Consider the following 21,763-nt stretch of genomic DNA (forward strand, 5'->3'; position numbering starts at 1 on the left):
TATCATGTCGTTTTTGGAAACCAAGAATCTACTCTGTAGGAATCAACATGGATTCCGGAAACAGCGATCGTGTGAGACCCAACTCGCTTTATTTGTTCATGAGACCCAGAAAATATTAGATACAGGCTCCCAGGTAGATGCTATTTTTCTTGACTTCTGGATGGCGTTCGATACAGTTCCGCACTGTCGCCTGATAAACAAAGTAAGAGCTTACGGAATATCAGACCAGCTGTGTGGCTGGATTGAAGAGCTTTTAGCAAACAGAACACAGCATGTTGTTATCAACGGAGAGACGTCTACAGACGTTAAAGTAACCACTGGTGTGCCACAGAGGAGTGTTATGGGACCATTGCTTTTCACAATATATATAAATGACCTAGTAGATAGTGTCGGAAGTTCCATACGGCTTTTCGCGGATGATGCTGTAGCATACAGAGAAGTTGCAGTATTAGAAAATTGTAGCGAAATGCAGGAAGATCTTCAGCGGATAGGCACTTTGTGCAGGGAGTGGCAACTGACCCTTAACATAGACAAATGTAATGTATTGCGAATACATAGAAAGAATGATCCTTTATTGTATGATTATATGATAGCAGAACAAACACTGGTAGCAGCTACTTCTGTAAAATATCTGGGAGTATGCGTGCGGAACGATTTGAAGTGGACTGATCATATAAAATTAATTGTTGGTAAGGCGGGTACCAGGTTGAGATTCATTGGGAGAGTCCTTAGAAAATGTAGTCCATCAACAAAGGAGGTGGCTTACAAAGCACTCGTTCGACCTATACTTGAGTATTGCTCATCAGTGTGGGATCTGTACCAGATCGGGTTGACGGAAGAGATAGAGAAGATCCAAAGAAGAGCAGTGCGTTTCGTCACAGGGTTATTTGGTAACCGTGATAGCGTTACGGAGATGTTTAACAAACTCAAGTGGCAAACTCTGCAAGAGAGGCACTCTGCATCGCGGTGTAGCTTGCTCTCCAGGTTTCGAGAGGTGCGTTTCTGGATGAGGTATCGAATATATTGCTTCCCCCCTACTTATACCTCCCGAGGAGATCACGAATGTAAAATTACAGAGATTCGAGCGCGCACGGAGGCTTTCAGACAGTCGTTCTTCCCGCGAACCATACAAGACTGGAACAGGAAAGAGAGGTAATGACAGTGGCACGTAAAGTGCCCTCCGCCACACACCGTTGGGTGGCTTGCGGAGTATAAATGTAGATTTAGATGTAGACACCTTACCATATACCACAGCATCACGAGCAAATAACTGTAGATTGCTGCCCACCCTATCTGTCAGATCAATGATCTATACGGAAAATAATAACAGTTTTATCGCACTTCTGTAGAGCATTCCTTACGATACTCTCATATCTGATAAACACTTGCTGTTGAGGACAATGTGCTGGATTCTATTGCTTAAGAATTTGTGATAAAGTGTGGTAAAGGCAAACTAAGTAAAGGGCCAGGGATTCCATACAGACGTGGTGACTAATTTATTTTCAATTCTTTCAGTTTTTTCTTTATTGCAGGGATGCTTATTACTATGTCATCCATATGAGACTCAGTGGGATGGTCAAATGGTGGTGTGTTTGTATGATTCTTCTGCATGAACGATTTCTTAAATGTGAAATTTAAAACTTTGTTTTTCATTTAGCTATTTTCTACTGCCCTCCACACTTGTCATCAAGTGACTAGATGGAAGCCTTAGACCAGTTTAGAGATTTTGCATAGGACCAGAATTTCTTGGGTTTTCAGTTAGATCTTTTGTTAAGGTATGATGCTGGTAGTTGTTGTATGCTCCGTGCATAGATCTTCTCACAGACCACAAATCTCTACTAGCCTTTGCCTGTTCTCATTTGTGTGTTCTCTATTGAACCGAGAGTATACTAGCCTGCGTTTCCTCAGCATTTTCCAAATTTCGTCATTATACACAGTGGGCCCTCTCCATCCTTAACCCACTTGCTTGGCACATACTTCTCCATAGCACAATTTACAACCTGTTTTAACTTCATCCATAATTACTCTACCCGTCCATCATTCCAGAACTAAACGATGTCAATTCATTGTCTAAGTGTGATGCTAACAACTGCTTATCTGCTCTTTCTAGCAGAAACACTCTCCTAGCCTTCTTGATTGATTCACTAACTGGTAACAATAGCCACTGTGATGACATCATGATCACAAATCCCAGTATCTATACTGATGCCACCAATAAGATCTAGCTTGTTTGTGGCTACTAGGTGTACTCAATTGCAGGTGGGCTTCCAAACTAGCTGCTCAAGACACTTTTTGGAGTGTCTGACAGTATGCCTTGCAATGAATCGACAGACTTCCCAAACTAGACTTGGTAGGTTGAAGTTGCATCCAGCTAGTATTTCAAGCTCTGGGTATTTATGCACCACAGCCAGTAGACTGTCTTTGAATGACTCTAGAACTGTCTCAGCAGAATTGGATGACCAGTAAAAATATCCAACAGTTAAATTGGTTTCACCTAGACCTGTTGTATGCGGCAGAAAACTTCACTGTCACAGTCAATTTTGACTTGAATAGAAACAATATTTTTGTCAACTGCAGCTAAAACACCTTATCGCATGGCATCTAATCTGTCTTTCCAATATAATTCCATAACTTGTTAAATATCTCAGAGCTTCTTACTTTGGGTTTCAGCTGGATCTCAATCCCAAGACTAATTTGAGCATAAGAGGGCAGTAAATTCAGGAACTTGTTACAAATACTTCAACAATTTACTGATGAAATTTTGACAGTCAAATTTTCTTTACCCTCTGAATGTCCTCTGATTTTACTATCTGTGTATTGACTGTCAAGTATTCGTGGCTCTAAACAAAAGAGCGCTGATCTGCTCTAAAAACAATGCTGTAAATTGTGAGGTGTGCTTGCATCCAGCACACTTGGCCAGCAGCCTTCACCACGTCCACCAGCCCCCTGTATGGGCCCTACACCTATGAGTGAGGTGTTGTTGGTCTGATGTGAGTCACAACTTGGAGATGACTGCACCATGCAGGCTCAAAAGCCGCAGGTAAGACCACATCCACATTTCGGATGAGACTCCCCTGCCCACCTCCCAGCTGACATATAGAGTGCACTTTGGCTCTCTTTCCAGCTCTAAACACTGTCTTCCTACGGAGCTCTGTAACGTGTCTTAACATGAGAGCTCCTATAACTAGCAAACCCCCTATAACTAGCAAACTCCCACCCACGTCTGCCTGCTCGGACCCTGCTGTAGGAACAGCCATCTGCTCACTCCCTGGGTGAATAGCCACGGCCAGACCGACAGATAGTGGCCCCACCTTGAGTGATACAAGAGTTTTACCATCCACCACTCACCTTGCTGTAAGGGCAGATCCATTGTGTTGGGTACACTACGAGGTGCCTTGGCAGCAGAGCCTGTAGGCAAAATAAGTGACACCTGAGATGTCCTATGTGACATGAAAGATTCACTGCCACTCCTGCACCTTAGGCAACAGCCTGAAAGTGGTGGATAGAAGCCAAACACACATTCCGCTGTTTGTGAACTGCGGCCAGCACCTGCTGCGTTCCCACATGGCTTGCACACACCCTATTCGTCCTAACAAGACTCACTGAAAAAGTAAACTGTAAAAGCAGACAAAAACCTAGATATGCTACACTCCTCATGTCTCACCATTGAATGCTGGTGCCTCAATGAGCTGTGTAGCTGGCTGTTCAGGAGAAATGAAAACAGATTACCTGAATTTACACTTACAATTAAAAATGCTAGATTAAACCTATCGAACAGAAAAAACATGCACAAAATTTTAGAAATGTACTTGTATGAAAACAGAGAAAATTCTAAAATGATAGTATTAGTGTAACGTCAGCCTGTGGGTTGTCACATTGTTTTGTTCTTGTACAGAGGTCAATGACAACGTTCTTTCAAAGGGTGAAATATATTGTTTCCAGCACAATTTCAAGATCATAATTCTCCTCATGGATTAGACACAATCAATTTATCCTGACATTCACATTTGTCATGACTGTTCTGAATTGCTTCTTCCATAAACATGGTTGGTATTTGAGAGCTTGTTGTTTTAATATTCAGTTCTAAGAGTCACAGCTAATATCGTAGGTTTCTCCTATGGTATCCCATTTCTTATTCAGTCTTGTCTTGTACATCCCAAATTTCCCCAAAAAAGAATTCAGATTGGTGACCTTTAAAAAAACTGTTTCATTGTGTAAAATGTGGTGTGTAGGAATTTGAAGTTTAGTTCATCACTTTGGTATTTGACAAATCTTTTTCTCTGTTTCATTGCTTCTAAATTCAGCAAAGGGAAATGTCTTTGACACATGCTTGGCTGCCATCACTCAGCATTATTTACTGACAGCATAAAAACTTTGGTTTTATCTTCAACTTAAATTCTTGTAGGTATACCGTACCTTTGTATTTACTGGTCGCATTGCATAAATCATTTTCTGCAACTTTTTATATTTATTTCCTTTCATCTTTAGTGTATGATAAGAAATACTCTTCTCTGAAATGTTCCACTACTGTCAATTGTTCATTCCTGTATGGTCACATTTTGTCATGTAATACTGCCTATGTTTACATGCACACTTACGTGTATAGACTCTGATTGTTTCTAGATTCTAAGTAAGTATATCAGTGTTGCTCAAGTATGCATAAGAGTGCTCTTGTTTTAGATGCACACTGTTGGTTTTTTATCGGTATTCAATAAGAATTTTATTTTCTTTGCTTTCTCTTTCATCAGATTGTGGTGTTTCAGTGAAGACAGGTAATGTATGGAGTTATAGATTTTGAGAAGTTCTGTGCATTTATGCTACAGTATTAGACTTTCAAAAATATGTTTTAAAATGAAAGTGCACCATTGTTCACAGATATGGTGACTAACACTATATCAAAGAAGTGTTGCATTGTTGATGCATCTACTATACAGAAGTGGTCTCCTTTACTCCTAAATTATTTACACTGTGTCAGAACTTTCCTTGTATTTCAAAGAAAGAAGGAAAAACCAATTTTTTTGTGTCATCTTTTTTTTTTCTTTTTCTTTTTTTTTTCTTTCAGGTTTATGCTGTCACTAGCAACATGACTGCACTGTGTGTTAAAATAATTGAAGAAGTAGTGATACAATAGAAAGTGCAGCTTCATTTCAGAATGAACTGAGAAGACTTTTGTTTAGTCTTTGAAGAACTTTTGCCCAGACTTTGATGTGACAAATCAAACATGCAGTTATGTACGTAATCATTATATTTATAACCATACATTTTTTATTACTGTTTGTAAATTTTCTCATATATTTTAAAATTAACAAAACAGAAAGGGGGATGTTTTTGTTAGTCATTGTGATAGAGCGAACATCATTCAGTGTTGTAAATGAAAAGATCATATCAGAGCCTTAACAGTGAATCAAAGAGATAGCAAAACACTGATAAATTTAAAAAAAAAGTAGAGGAAAATGACTTAAGAAGGAAATAACGGTAAACACTGAGTGTATAACGGTAAACACTGAGTGTCAGTTTGAGAATTGAAGCTTTTCTGCTTGAGAAATAATGGTAAAATAATAAGAATGAACATGGAGTATGGTTGTGTGAAGGAGAGGCTCGATGTTCAGAACTCAGTGAAGAAAGAAGCAATCCCCTCCAGGAGATGCTATGTTTTCACATCAGCAGTTGGCTACTTTAGAACCACATTTGAGAGATCAAGTCTTTAGCTACCCCTTAAATTTAAAGATGGTTATTATAAACTTTTTTCTTTCAGTCTTCTTGTCATTGTCTGTTGACAGAGATAAACTGATAAAACAGTAAAAGTTAATAGTAATTATCTGTAGAATTGACAGCTAATAACTAAAGAATTACAGGGTATCAAGGTTGATTACTAAAATATGTAATTGCTCACTGAGGTGTAGCTATATTTCTGTCAGGTGATACAGATGTTTGTGGGGGGTGGGGGGGCTGTTGGATAGGCGAGAAACACTGAGAGAACAATGTGGTTGTAGGCTACGTGATCATACTGGTGTAAGTAATGTGAGAAGTAAAGAAATGTATGAAAACAATGGGAGGGAGAACAGTAGAATAAATGTAAAATATAATTAAGAAAATGATGAAGCTAGGGGACAGAAGTACTCAGAATGCGAGCCTAGTGTAGATTAAGGCCATTAGAGTTGAAGGATGTGGGAGGGGACCAGTTCCTAGTGTGTGTGTGTGTTTGTATGTATGTATGCATGTATGTATGTGCTAGCATGTGCATGTATATGTGTGTGTTTGGGGGCAGGGGGAGGGGGGCATATCCAGACGCCAGTACAGACTTTCACAATCAGCTATTGAAGTTGATTGTTTTATAGGGCTGTTGATGGGAGAAGGGAACAGTTTTACAAACAAAAATACAGGTAATGGAATGGGTACTTCTCCTACGAGCAGTAAAACCCATTGAATGAAAAGTTCTTTTATGAATAAGCCCCCAGGAACAGAAACACTTTAAAAATCAATGAACAATAAAAACATGTTAACCGTGTCACAGAAAGTATATGATATGTTGAAAAAAGATTATTTTTACTTTCAAAAGGTGTCATCACTTTTTATTTGTGATACTTGGCAATGTGTGGATAGAAACTTTAAATCTGTTAAGCAGCTCAGATTTCCTACTTGTAGAAATAGTTACTTGTCTGCTAACCATCAATATATGTTTAGCGGTGACGTCATAGAAATGGAGCCTCACAATATCCTACATTTTACCAAAAATACAGTTTCTTCTGAGGGAGGAGATGTTAATGCTGACTCCATTCATGAAATTCTATAAACTGCATGTGTATCTTGTTATGTCAAATGACATAATAATGCTCCTCAGGTTGCAAGACATTCTTGGTTTGCTATTGGTATGGTAATCCTGGTGTTTTAAACCTGGGAACTTGTCAGAGGTGGCAAGCCCCAATTCCTGTAATCTCTTGATCTGTTTTGGCAACAACTATTCAGAATGATAGTTAAATGTTGTATGTCCAAGAGAGGGTTGATCTGAGATTAACCATGTACAGCATGAGAATGGTACAAAACTTTAAACAAGAATATCTAACCTGATGTGCTATGTGTCAGTGGGGTGTATGGCTGTTGCAGCAAAACAGTCATTAATGGGAAACCACTCGCACTTTTGCCACACTTAAAATGTATTGGGTTTGTTTAGATTAATGGGGCTCTGTCAGTGACCATTTGCATTTCCCAAGCTGTTAATTGGAAAAACAAGGTAGTTAATTCACATATCCTCCCAGTAGGAAGGGTGAAGTGTCGAGAAACAATAGTACCTACTCAACAAAGAGGGCTGCAGGGCATTCCCAGATCACTGAAATATGCTACAGATTGTCGATAGAGAACACAAGAAGCCACCGTTGCTGGCTGTGTTCTCTCTCTCAACAGTCTGTAAATGAATAACATCCACAGAATTCCACAGGATCCAGCATAAATAAAATGACATTGAAATACAGGATGGCTACAATTAAACGTTTGCTACTTGAGAGGCCCCCCATGAAAAACAAGTGCTCCCATGACAATGAAACTTTATGGAAACATTTGTAAGGAATATGGCAGAGAAATAACAAATAAAGTGTGCTTTGTCACTCACCAAAATGTTTCTAGGCCACATTATGTTAACTTCAACCCTTGGAAGAAATGTAAGAGCAAAGTCTACTTCAATGTCTGCAACATATGGCAAAAGCTGGTGAGTAATGCGAAATTTATATAAATACAGTTTCACAATTGTTCACAGCACTTTTCCAACGGTGGACCATGGAATCCACCATTGGAAAATGTCCAGGTGCCATGACATAGCTCATCCGCTGCTTTTAGATCGCACATTGTGTCCAGCATTCTCAGCCACAGTAACAGTGACTGCTTCACCAGTTTGTGATGCAATTGCCCATTGGCCAACTGGAGTAATTCCCATTTTGTCAGTTAATTCAAACTTTCAAGTCATGTTCTTCAACTCTAGTGCAGAAAGAAGAACTCTCCGTATTCCTTTAATGCATTGATGGTAGCGAAGAGCAGCAGAACTATTGCTGTTATTTTGACTAAACAGCTTTATGAGTTAAGATCTGCTCACCTTGTTCAGATTCATGTTGACTGTCTGAAACTGTTATGCACACTGATGCGTATGTTTCGTCACTATGTCAGCGTACAAGTGCAAGTCATGACATTGTCCCCATGAGTCATGACACTATAGCCACTATCAATGCAAATCCTGCAGCTCACAGTCTTTACATAATTCATATAAAGTTGGGCACCCATTCACTAATTAGTTTTCTGCCTACAGTGGCTGAAGTAGCCAAAGTTTATTTATAAGCATCCTGTATGTTAAGTGGTTGAGAAATGTGTTGCTTCTTGGTGAAAATAGCTACACCCAGTTGAGCTAGACAGGTCTGTAACACTAAACTAATTGGAGAATTCCTAGTATTAACAGAATTTCAAAACAAACTCAATTTGGGCAAGGATACAGTCTCTTGAAGAGATTAAGTGAGAATAAAGTAGCAAGAGCTAAAAGATGAGTGGGAACTGAAGGAGTAACAGCTATAAACAATATTATGACAAGAGTGAATGGCAAGTTCAAGAAAATGACAGCTTTCATTTTGACAGTCAGTTCTCGATCAATGCCCATACATATAACAGCAGAATTTTTCATCTTAAAGTAATGCAATCTCATGATAATTATGATAATTTGAGCCTTGCAATGTAGAGGCTGGAGGAGTAAGAGGAAAACACTTGCCATAAATTTGTAACTGAATAATTAATGTCGTGGTAATTTTAATTTTTTGCATTTTTAATCTTCACAATTTTTGAACAAAAGATACTATTTTAACTCTGGGTCTCACTTTTGGTTGCAAGCTTATCTGGTAGTTACAGCTGGAGGATACGAAACCACAGCCTTTCAAAACAACTATTTTAAAACTTTAAGAGAAGGCAAAATATATGAAATACATTTGTTACTGTGGCTGTGTATACTTGCTCACAAGGGAAACCCCCCCCCCCCCCCCCCCCTCCGCTCTCTCAGATGTAAGATTTAGTGGTAAGAGGGCCCAGTGGAAAGCCCATCAGAAACTGAACATGGATCAAACATGAAAAAAGCCAAGAACAAGTGCAGTATAGAGCAGCCATAGGGACAAATGGCTTCATGGTTAAGTGGTTACAGTGTTGGACTGCCAGGCGAGTGAGTCGTACTCAAACCTCCTCCGTGCTAATTTTTTTTTTTTCTCTGCTGTTTGCTTTATTCTAATTTGTGTCTGTGTCCTGGAATAACATCTGTATGCAACAGCAAGGTGTAAGGTAGGGGCCTATAATCACTGTCAATTCTGCACAACTACTCTATTAGCAGCCGAAAGAAAGTGGCTTTCGAATAGAACCACAAATGTTTGATGACAAGGCAACAAGTCAGCTGACTCCTCTACTGGAAAACACGTATGGTTTATCATACACAGCATTAGTGGCAGTATGTGTATCATATGATAGGAATCTTTTCTCAGTGCACTTAATTTGTATGACTGGTAAGTGAATGAGATATGCCTCTGCCTGATATAGGTGTATATAGGTATTCATATGAACGTGAATGTGATCACTACCTAGGAAATGATGAAAACATAATAGTTTGTCACATAAGCTGCAACAAATGAACACAACAGTTTCACTATCACACAGTTTCTCTGTGCTCTGTCAAAACCTACATTTTTAACGTTTTTGAAATTGTGTTCTGTTTTGGAAGTCTTGACTCTTGAAGTTCTTTGTTATAATGTAGTTCACACCTGTTTGTTGTTTATGTATCTGTGAGATGTGTATCTGCTATCTCATCTGCTTTCACTATTCATCACATTTATTTGTGACGGTAATGTGTTCTTACCACATGACCCATATTCTATAACCAATGTATAGTATGGCAACTTCCAAGACTACAGAAAGAGAATAAACATTTCAATGACCAAATGGCAAGTTCATAATGTCTTGAAAAAAAAAAGTCAATGGTGTGAGTTTTGAATGCAACTTCCCCGCATCGCACTCCAACACCATGAGCACTTCCCCATGATGCCATTGCTGTTCCATCTTGTTCTTTATTACACTTCTGTTCTTGGACCATTCACTGTTACTATTTTGCTTTTTTTTTCATAGTTCAGTACACCTTCTTCCTGTGTTCATGCTTGATCTGTGTTCAGTTTTTGATGAGCTATCCAATGGGCCATCTTACCACTAAATCTGAGGGGGGCGTGGTGGGGAGTTTCCTTTGCCTGTGTAACGAACAATGATGTTGCCTGTGTAACGAACAATGATGCTCTTCTTGTGTATGCAGCCAAATAATGTAGTCATTTGGACACAATAGTACACCTTCAGAGAAAACTGGTAAATCTGATGCTTTTTTTCTTTTTGCTGGGAGTATACCCTTGAAAATTTCAAGAATTTTAAGGAGATGTGACACCAAAGATGTATTTATGCCACCATCTAAGATTATGCCCTTCTTGGATTAGTGAAAGGTGACTTGGGACTGAGGAAACTTGAGGCATGTAAAATTCCTTGTCATTGTTGGATGGCTTATACTGGCCAAACTATCTGTACTATTCAGAACCAATGTGTAGAACACCATCATCACTCTCGTTTGCTCCAGTCGGAGAAATTTGCAGTGGCAGAACACTGTCTTAAAGAGGGACATAAGATGTTGTATAATGGGACACAAATGATCACTGCTGCTTTCTGCAACTGGGAATGTGTTCTAAAGGAATCAGTTGAAATTTGATTATCTGATAATATTATTAATAGGAATAAGGGTTCCCCTTAAACAATATTATGAGAAGGAAAGTTGCTACTCACCATATAGTGGAGATGCTGAGGTGCAGATAGGCACACACTGCTATCTGGTGAGTAGCAACTTTCCTTCTCATAATATTGTTACATTCCATCCTGGATTTTCCATTGTTTGGTTTCCCTTTAAGTGAGACACGGAACAAAGGTTTTCGTTTCAACCAGTGGAGTCTTTTAATTAATGTTTTTGTAGCAGCATACCATTTTGCTTATTTCTTCAAGGATTTCCCTTTAAGTGAGACATGGAACAATGTTCTTCATGTGACCAATGGATTCTTTTAATTAGTGTTTTGATAACAATATATCATTTTGCTTATTTCTTTCTCTGGTGCTTTACTAATTCACTTGCACTTGAGAGCAGCACCACTGCTGCTCACACACATTTGGTGGGCTGGCCATGGTGTGTAAAGGAACCTCTGATTCTGTCGAAAGTGTGCGTGTGCAAACTCGCCTGTGGGATTGAATAGTCGTCCTCCCGAATGCAAGTCCAGTGTGCTAACCACTGCGTCACATCGCTCCCAGTCTCTGTTCTGAGGCTGGAGTGTCACCTCTTTCCATTAGGATTCCTGTTATCCATGGAACAACATTTTAATAGCTGTGAAGTTAAAGCCTAAAAGGTCACATTAATTGATACTATTATGACGTTTCAGGATTTGTGGAAAGAGATACACCTTAGAAACTGATGTGGTGTGTGTTAATGTGTTATCTCCTAATTTTTAAGATTTTTTTTATTTTATAATTGTTAAGACAAACAAAAATGTTATCATAACATATGGTAATGGGTTTAAGCAGGAGTAATTTTAGGGTTGCTCAATCATTTTCTCTGGGCACATCTTCAAGATTTGCCTTCCAGACAAATTTGCAGTTTACTGTGTAGACTTTTATTTGATCTTGAAGGCATTGTAGCAGAGATGATGTGACCAGGAAATAATTTTGAATTGGTCACAATTCCCTTATCTTCTCCAAGCAAGGCATATTAGTATCAAGGGTAATGAGCAAGCACACATAACACTGTGAAAAATTGTGCTGCGCTTCTATGACAAGTTGCTTCCCTGAGCAGTGTGTGGCTATGTTGCTGGAAGTAATGGAAGGTAAACAGTGATTGACAAAATCATCTGGCTATTATGTTCCTTCCCTAGGTTACAGAAATGAGACGAAGGCAGAGGGGTCTGTCTACACATAGAGCATTGTCCTCTGACCTGTTGTTATCTACTCTGGTGACAAGACCTACCTGTTTGTGGAGCTTGTGATTTATACTTTTCAGTACAACACATTTTAATGTAGTATATTTATATTCTGACAAGTGGGCACCAGTATATTAAAGACACCCCCCCCCCCCCCCCTATTTTACCTTATGAGACAAATGTGGTACGTATTTACAAACTGTGTTTGTTGTGTGGATTTCAACCTAAACCTATGCATAGCAAAGAGGAGCAATGAGTTGAACTTGTAACATGAATCCTTCCATCTCCATCATCATCATGTTTCTCACTATGGCTGGATTTTTAAACCAATGAGTTGCTTTAAGTGTCAGCATTGTGGACATGCTGCCATTTCAAGCAACGTTTAGGTAAATATGATGAAGAAGTATGCATATTGTTCAACATTGTAAATGTACTGCTAAGGAATCTAGATTTTATAGTTTTTTGAGGAGAGGAAATAAAGACCATGAAGCATGTACACAACCTGATCAAAAGTATCTACACACCTATAAGTGGACATTAATATGGGGTGTGTCCACCCTTCACCTTTATCATGGCTTGAACTCTGCTAGTGACACTTTCAGTGAGATGTCTGAAAATCTGTGGAGGAATGGCAGCCCATTCTTCCTCAAGAGCAAAAACCAGTGAAGGTAGCAAAATTGGACTCTGAGGTCTACAATGAAGTAGACATTGTGGTGCATCCCAGAGATGTTCTGTTAGGTTCAGGTTGAGGCTATGAGCAGATCAGTTCACTCAGGAATGTTACTATCCACAAACGATTGCCTTACAGACGCTGCTGTATGACAGGATCCATTGTCATGTTGATAAACCAATCACCACCTCCAAATATTTCTCTGCTGTGTACAGTATACAATGCTGTGAAATGTGTTCGTATCCTTCTGCATTTTGTTTTTCTTAAACGCAAAAAGGAGACCACACCATAACCCGAAACACACCCTCCTACCGTGAGATCACCTCCTACATACCTGTTGATATTAAACATGATGGTGGGAATTCTCCAGGTACTCACGAAATTCAAACCCTTCCATTGGATTAGTATAGGGTACAGCATAATTCCTCACACTATACCACTCATTTCCAGTCATCACCATCCAATGACATCACTCTTTAGACCATCTCAAGCATCACTTAGTATTGACAACAGAAATGTGACTTATGAGTAGCTGATTGACCATTGTACCCATTCTTTTTATCTACCCAAGCACAATCATTTTGCTATCTGAACTGCTTATAGTGCTTTGGAACTCATGAGTGATTACTTCCATTGATTTCATGTGATTTTTTACATTCACCTGCCACAATTCTCAGCAATAGCAGACTGTCAACACATGAGGTCTGACTGGTCTTGGTTTAGTATAGACATTACTTTGCTTTACCACTTCACAATCGCATCACCAACCATTGACTTGAGCAGATTTAGAAGAACTGAAATGTTCATCTTGGATTTGTTACTCAGTGACATCCAGTAACTAGTCCATGTTCGAACTCACTGAACTCTCTTGATGATCTATTCTGCTGTTACTGTTTTTCTACTGACAGCACATACTGCCAGCCTCATTTTATACTGACATGTCCACCTCATGCTGTCTAGTGGTCAGGGCAATAAGTAGGTGTGTCCGGATACTACTGATCAGATAATGTATTACATTTGTGAAGGAAATATCCCGTTTGGGTTCAAAACTGACAGTATACATATTTCCATTCATTTCTGTGGCCTAAACAAACATGCAGGAAAGAGGTTCCTCAGTCCAGTCTCATTCAGCTGAACTCTATGCAAACTCCTCTGCCTGTAATGTACATGCAATGAGGGACTTCCAGTAAAACCGGTTATTTCTTCCATGGATAAATTAATATACGATAGCACATTAGAGTTCGTGAAGCTGTCCAAACAGTCAAACGGAGAAAATTTTTTAAATGTAGGCCATCTTACAAACCTCTCTAATAAAAGAAAATGTATCAGCAAAGTTATCCGACCAACAATGCTAACCAGTGACTCGGTAACTGACCACCCAAAGACAAATATCCAAGCCAACGTGTTTCACTAAGGTGGTTCGAGTACTCCTGTGGAGTAAATGGATTCAGGACGTATGTGGAGGAAGAAATGATGGCCTCAGTAGGGAAAGGGCTAAAGGCAGAGTGGTAATCTTTGTAAATTATTCACACTACTCCTTTTTAGCTCACTGCTGGTTACAGATTGTTGCTGTACAGTGTACTGCACCACAGGATTACTGCATGTAACCTGTGTCTACCTCCTAATGAGATTTTTATGTACCACAAGGCTCTCACTTAGGGTGGCGTACAACTTCCCCAACTATTCATGCTGCTTGGGGATTTTATAGTATGGTTAACTATGTAAGACCTTTTAGTGGTAAGGGAGGCGTAGAAGAGGAAGTCGGCTTGCCATTAGAGGTACTGGAACAGTAGCGTAATGTACCTCCTGCAAACTAAAGGCCAAAAGCCTGAACCTATGTCAATCATACGTTAGTGTACACAATGTAGTGTAAGGCTCAGCCGCAACTTACCCAAGGAATCGAGTTATTTGAGCCCCTTATTATAAGATGATCTGTATCTGAACATGGGATAGGACAGCCACTTCACCATGTGTGTGGGATCTCTCTCTGCAGTTGATCTTTCATTATGCATCCAGGTGATCAGATAGCTATGTACCAAAAAGGACAGTGCCCAAAGAAGATTTCCCAGGTGACTATACATCAGTTAGGCTAACATTGTGTATAACAATAAACTGGCTGTGCTTGAAGGTGATGGCTGCATGGCTCCATTAACTGCAAATTCTGAAAGCAACAATATAGCCTTAACATTTCTTTTCCCAGTCTTATCTTCCGTCTTTACTCTGAAAGCAGCCCTTAATAGTCAGTGGCATTTGATGCGTGCATCATATTAGTGTGCCATTTTTTAACAAATTGATTTTTGTGTTATGTTGAAAGGGCAGCAGTAAAACTAAGTGAAGGCTTTTCCTCCTTTCAGTTGATACAATATTGTGTTTTGTTTGAACCCCAGCGTAAACTTAAGATTGGAGATCTTAGTCTTGTGTAGAGTAACCAGCTTGCTTATTTTTAAGTCCACTGTTTTAATGTATCATAAGTTTTAAAAACTGATGAACATATTTTATTACTGTGTTTGTGGAAATTTTTAGTGTTTTACCAGTTTTTAACAACACTCATCTCCAATTATTTTAGTGTGGGCTCTAAAGACCACAGTGTCAAACACCCATAATCCTATCATCATCGACAATAACAGGTAGGCGCTAAACTATTCTGAGGGAAACATACAGTGTTGTTTTGTAACTGTCGAGTATTCATTGAGGAGTGGAAGAAGCCTGAAGACCTCCAGGTCATAAATTATATGAATGATACTGAAGCCAGAAAAGCTTACTACCAAGCTGTACCAAGCAGACAGGATTCACATAGTCATTTTCAGACACGATAAAAAAGTAGTGCATTCAAAAATCGCTCAACATGCACCCTGCACTTGCTAGAGTGAAGAAACAGTTGTAGAAACACTTTTGTAAAATCTGTCATCTCTTCCAGGCCACCAGAAAATGAAGGAAATAATGTTATTTTGAAGCTTGCAGACAGAAACGCAGTAAAAGTAAATACTGTGCTGAAATGTTTTGTACTTGTATCCACAAAAGAGAAACATCCTAAGAAAAAATTATAGTTCTAGAAAAGGTGGACCAGAACTGTCTGACCGTTCTGGATTAGTACATAACTGTTGACATTCCCTTTCCCCATGACAAAGAGGCTCTCGCTATGCTCTTTTCACAATGCCCCCAGTCTCACAAAGTCCAAGTGTCTGTATCTTCAAAATGTAGATGATAATACACACTTCAACATACTACAATGAAATTAATTTTCAACATTGAGTTCTGTATCTGTTCTCATACTGCCAGTGACACTGCTTAGAAGCATGTGGTTGATGACTTGCTGTCTAGTGACTACTTCCTTATCAGCAGCCATCTTTGAGACAGGGCAGTTTCTGAAAGAAAGCTATTGACATAAATACTCAGCAGAATAAACTGGACACTTATTTAACTAAAGGGCTGTTTTCATCTCTGGAACATCATCTAGAACTTGGCAATTCATATAAGAAGCATGATACTGTAACACTTAAGTATCTATCCCGAAGTTCTCAAATTAGTGTTAAAGACAGGCATTCCTATAATGGACTGAATGCCACTCTGCATCTTTGTGAAGATTATAATTCTGACTCTCTACGGAAAACCTCACAGTTTTGTGTCACAAGAAAATGTGTGAAATACAATTAAGAAGAGGGTGTGTGAGAGGTGCTCATTACAAGCATTTCTGAAGTTGCTTAATTTTCCATCAAGTGCATAAATTTATGGAAAGATGCAAGGAGAATTTCTTTCATGTGTGACCGTTAGCTATTGCACTGAAGCAGGGTACCTTTAGACAGCACAAAAACATAATAAATTCTCTACAATTAGTGTTCAAGTATTTCTACATCTACATCTACATGACTACTCTGCAATTCACATTTAAGTGCTTGGCAGAGGGTTCATCGAACCACAATCATACTATCTCTCTACTATTCCACTCCCGAACAGCGAGCGGGAAAAACGAACACCTAAACATTTTTGTTCGAGCTCTGATTTCTCTTATTTTATTTTGATGATCATTCCTACCTATGTAGGTTGGGCTCAACAAAATATTTTCGCATTCGGAAGGGAAAGTTGGTGACTGAAATTTCGTAAAAAGGTCTCGCCGCGACGAAAAACGTCTATGCTGTAATGACTTCCATCCCAACTTGTGTATCATATCTGCCACACTCTCTCCCCTATAACGTGATAATACAAAACGAGCTGCCCTTTTTTGCACCCTTTCGATGTCCTCTGTCAATCCCACCTGGTAAGGATCCCACACCGCCCAGCAATATTCTAACAGAGGACGAACGAGTGTAGTGTAAGCTGTCTCTTTAGTGGACTTGTTGCATCTTCTAAGTGTCCTGCCAATGAAACGCAACCTTTGGCTCGCCTTCCCGACAATATTATCTATGTGGTCCTTCCAACTGAAGTTGTTCGTAATTTTAACACCTAGGTACTTAGTTGAATTGACAGCCTTGAGAATTGTACTATTTATCGAGTAATCGAATTCCAACGGATTTCTTTTGGAACTCATGTGGATCATCTCACACTTTTCGTTATTTAGCGTCAACTGCCACCTGACACACCATACAGCAATCTTTTCTAAATCGCTTTGCAACTGATACTGGTCTTCGGATGACCTTACTAGACGGTAAATTACAGCATCATCTGCAAACAGTCTAAGAGAACTGCTCAGATTGTCACCCAGGTCATTTATATAGATCGGGAACAGTAGAGGTCCCAGGACGCTTCCCTGGGGAACACCTGATATCACTTCAGTTTTACTTGATGATTTACCGTCTATTACTACGAACTGCGACCTTCCCGACAGGAAATCACGAATCCAGTCGCACAACTGAGACGATACCCCATAGCTCCGCAGCTTGATTAGAAGTCGCTTGTGAGGAACGGTGTCAAAAGCTTTCTGGAAATCTAGAAATACGGAATCAACTTGAGATCCCCTGTCGATAGCGGCCATTACTGTGTGCGAATAAAGAGCTAGCTGCGTTGCACAAGAACGATGTTTTCTGAAGCCATGCTGATTACGTGTCAATAGATCGTTCCCTTCGAGGTGATTCATAATGTTTGAATACAGTATATGCTCCAAAACCCTACTGCAAACCGACGTCAATGATATAGGTCTGTAGTTAAATGGATTACTCCTACTACCCTTCTTGAACACTGGTGCGACGTGCGCAATTTTCCAATCTGTAGGTACAGATCTATCGGTGAGCGAGCGGTTGTATATGAGTGCTAAGTAGGGAGCTATAGTATCAGCGTAATCTGAAAGGAACCTAATCGGTATACAATCTGGACCTGAAGACTTGCCCGTATCAAGCGATTTGAGTTGCTTCGCAACCCCTAAGGTATCTACTTCTATGAGACTCATGCTAGCAGATGTTCGTGTTTCAAATTCTGGAATATTCCATTCGTCTTCCCTGGTGAAGGAATTTCGGAAAACTGCGTTCAATAACTCCGCTTTAGCGGCACAGTCGTCGATAACAGTACCATCGGCACTGCGCAGCGAAGGTATTGACTGCGTCTTGCCGCTTGTTTACTTTACATACGACCAGAATTTCTTCAGATTTCCAAATTTCGAGACAATGTTTCGTTGTGGAACCTATTAAAGGCATCTCGCATCGAAGTACGTGCCAAATTTCGCGCATCTGTAAATTTTAGCCCATCTTCGGGATTTCGTGTTCTTCTGAACTTCGCATGCTTTTTCCGTTGCCTCTGCAACAGCATTCGGACCTTTTTTGTGTACCACGGGGGATCCCTTCCATCTCTTACCAATTTATGAGGTATGAATATCTCAGTTGCTGTTGCTACTATATCTTTGAATTTGAGCCACATCTCGTCTACATTCGCATAGTCAGTTCGGAAGGAATGGAAATTGTCTTTTAGGAAGGCTTCTAGTGGCACTTTATCCACTTTTTTAAATAAAATTATTTTGCGTTTGTTTCTGATGGATTTGGAAGAAATGGTATTGAGCCTAACTACAATGACCTTGTGATCACTAATCCCTGTATCAGTCATGATGCTCTCTATCAGCTCTGGATTGTTTGTGGCTAAGAGGTCAAGTGTGTTTTCGCACCATTTACAATTCGCGTGGGTTCGTGGACTAAATGCTCGAAATAATTTTCGGAGAAAGCATTTGGGACAATCTCGGAAGACGTTTTCTGCCTACCACCGGTTTTGAACAAGTATTTTTGCCAACATACCAAGGGTAGGTTGAAGTCCCCACCAACTATAACCGTATCAGTGGGGTATTTATTTGTTACGAGACTCAAACTTTCTCTGAACTGTTCCGCAACTGTATCATCGGAGTCTGGGGGTCGGTAGAAGGAGCCAATTCGCACGGAGTATCTACTTCGACTTCACTACAAGATAAACCACTACTGACAGACACAAACACCCCACCGCCAGTTCTGCCTAATCTATCTTTCCTGAACACCGTCTGAGACTTCGTAAAAATTTCTGCAGAACTTCTTTCAGGCTTTAGCCAGCTTTCTGTACCTATAACGATATCAGCTTCTGTGCTTTCTATTAGCGCTTGAAGCTCAGGGACTTTTCCAGCGCAACTACAACAATTTACAACTATAATTCCGACTGTTCCTTGATCCAAGCACGTCCTGTAATTGCCAAGCACCCTTTGACATTGCAGCCCATCCTGCACTTTCCCGAGGCCTTCTAACCTAAAAAACCGCCCAGTCCACGCCACACTGCCTCCGCTACCCATGTAGCCGCCAGCTGAGTGTAGTGAACTCCTGACCTATTCAGCGGAACCCGAAACCCCACCACCCTATGGCGCAAGTCAAGGAATCTGCAGCCAATACGGTCCCAAAACCGTCTGAGCCTCTGATTCAGACCCTCCACCCGGCTCTGCACCAAAGGTCCGCAGTCGGTTCTGTCAACGATGCTGCAGATGGTGAGCTCTGCCTTCATCTCGTAAGCAAGACCAGCAGCCTTCACCAAATCAGATAGCCGCTGGAATCCAGAGAGAATTTCCTCAGATCCAAAGTGACACACGTCATTAGTGCCGACGTGCCACCACCTGCAGCTGTCTGCACCCTGTGCTCTTCATGGCATCCGGAAGGACCCTTTCCACATCAGGAATGACTCCTCCTGGAATGCACACGGAGTGCACACTGGATTTCTTCCCCTCCTTAGCCACCGTATCCCTAAGGGGCCCCATTATGCGCCTAACATTGGAGCTCCCAACTACCAGTAAGCCCACCCTCTGCGATTGCCCGGACCTTGAAGGCTGAGAATGATCCTCTGAAACAGGGCAGGCAGCTGCATCTGGCTCAGCCAGAGACAGTGCCTGAAACCGCTTTGTCAGACGCACCGGGGAGGCTTTCTGATCAGCCTCCGGGGACGCCTTTCGCTGCCTGCCACGCCTTGGAACGACCTCCCAATCAACCACAGGCGAGGGCTCAGCGCCACTGCGGGCAGCAACCGGGGCAACCACAGCGGCAGACCGATCTGGGGACAGACGGGACGAGGTTGACATCCCCGTAATACCCAAATCCGGCTCCCCACAGTGGTGCCCATTGGCAACAGCCTCAAGCTGCGCGACCAAAGTCAGCGCCAACTGCAGCTGTGAGCGAAGGGATGCCAAGTCAGCCCTCATCCGAACACAGCAATCGCAGTCCCTGTCCATTCTAATCGGTGTTAAACAACAGTTACTGAAACACGAGTCCGTGCCTAGATAACGCAAGCGAAACACGCAAAGAATGTATCAACTAACCTGTACAAATGCCTAACGACTGCGCTACAATCTGCTGAATTTACGATTACAGTAACTAAAACTCGAAATTGCACCTCCTATATGAAACTCACACGCAATTTAAATAAGAATCTACGAAGTAAACACTAAAGCGCGATGCTACAACTGTCAAATACTATAATACGCCCGAAATATATGAATTAAACAATGCAAGTACCCAAAAACACGCAAAGAAATTAATTAAACTATCTAACAAATAAGTAAGCTAGGGTTATACGACTTGTCTTCAATCATCTTCTCTGTAAGACAGGTTCCAGTTTTTCATCATTTCTGTAAGACATTACAATCAGAGCTTTTGTACCAACAACATCAAATAGGTTAACTGGCTATTATTACATTCTTGAGCAGTTCTGACAATTTTGGAATACGTGTCAGCATAAATGTGCTCAGCTGCAACATTAGTTGTAAGTATTTATCTTTGTATATACTTGTTTGTGTACTCCAGGATTTCTGATCCACTGATGCCCTGTTTGGAAATACTGGTTCAACCTGATGACTGACAACTCTTTGATTAAAAGAAATACAGTTAAATACTATGTTTCTTTTATAAACAAACATATACACCTCACTTCTGCTTACATTGCAGCTGAACCAACATGTGTTACCTGCCTAAAACTGCTAAACAGTTTTATAACAGAAGATGTTAACAGATCCATACCTGTTTCATATCTGCCAACTCCCATTTGTCTGAAGGAGCTCTTCTTGAAAATACCACTAACTTCATCATAATCACAAATCAAAAGATATTTTCAGTGAAATTTTTTTCTGCCTGAAGCCCAAAATCAGACATTAATAACTACACCAAAATTGACATTTTGAGTTGTCGAGTGTTCTGCCGGATATCAGCATCGTACTTGCACGATATCAGGTGCGATCTGAGAAGTCCCAGGTCGCACCTGATGAAGGTAACGAGCTACGTGACCGAAATATTGTGCAAGTACGACGCTGATATCCAGCAGAACACCTGACAACCCAAGATGTCATTAGATCGCTGGGAAAGCCTGAAGAGTTACACCAAAATTTTTAATAGTGTCCCTCACAGAGGTACTTTGCTAGAGAATGACTATTCATAATTAGTTACTTGAATAGGAATTGCAATATGAGGACAGATGGGCCACACTAAAAAATAAAAACAAGTAAATTTCTCAAAAATTGAAAGTTGTCAAAATAATTGTTGAATTACGTCTATGGTACTTGCACTCATTGTTAAAGGTTGTTTCTGACATTAAAATTTTACTGTAGTGAATCAGTTTTCACAAAGAAATTAGCATTTTAATTTGAATATATCAATCAGTTTATCATTAATTGAAA

At 40.2% G+C, this 21,763-nt stretch overlaps 1 protein-coding gene across 9 annotated transcripts in view; it reads left to right on the forward strand.

Annotated features, from left to right (window-relative positions):
- Positions 1-21,763, forward strand: part of LOC126365755 (zinc finger protein 345-like) — a 135,800-nt gene that overhangs the window by 21,844 nt on the left and 92,193 nt on the right. For 4 of the 9 annotated variants that reach the window (XM_050008247.1, XM_050008244.1, XM_050008249.1 and 1 more), the window contains exon 2: positions 5,063-5,231. The exons of the other annotated variants lie outside the window; for them this stretch is intronic. In XM_050008247.1, coding sequence (XP_049864204.1) covers positions 5,222-5,231 — 10 coding nt within the window. In that variant the 5' untranslated portion in view covers positions 5,063-5,221. The remainder of the gene's footprint in view (positions 1-5,062; positions 5,232-21,763) is intronic. 9 annotated transcript variants of the gene reach the window in all.

The sequence above is a fragment of the Schistocerca gregaria genome, chromosome 4 (assembly GCF_023897955.1).
Source record: "Schistocerca gregaria isolate iqSchGreg1 chromosome 4, iqSchGreg1.2, whole genome shotgun sequence".
NCBI classification, from domain to species: Eukaryota; Metazoa; Arthropoda; class Insecta; order Orthoptera; family Acrididae; genus Schistocerca; species Schistocerca gregaria.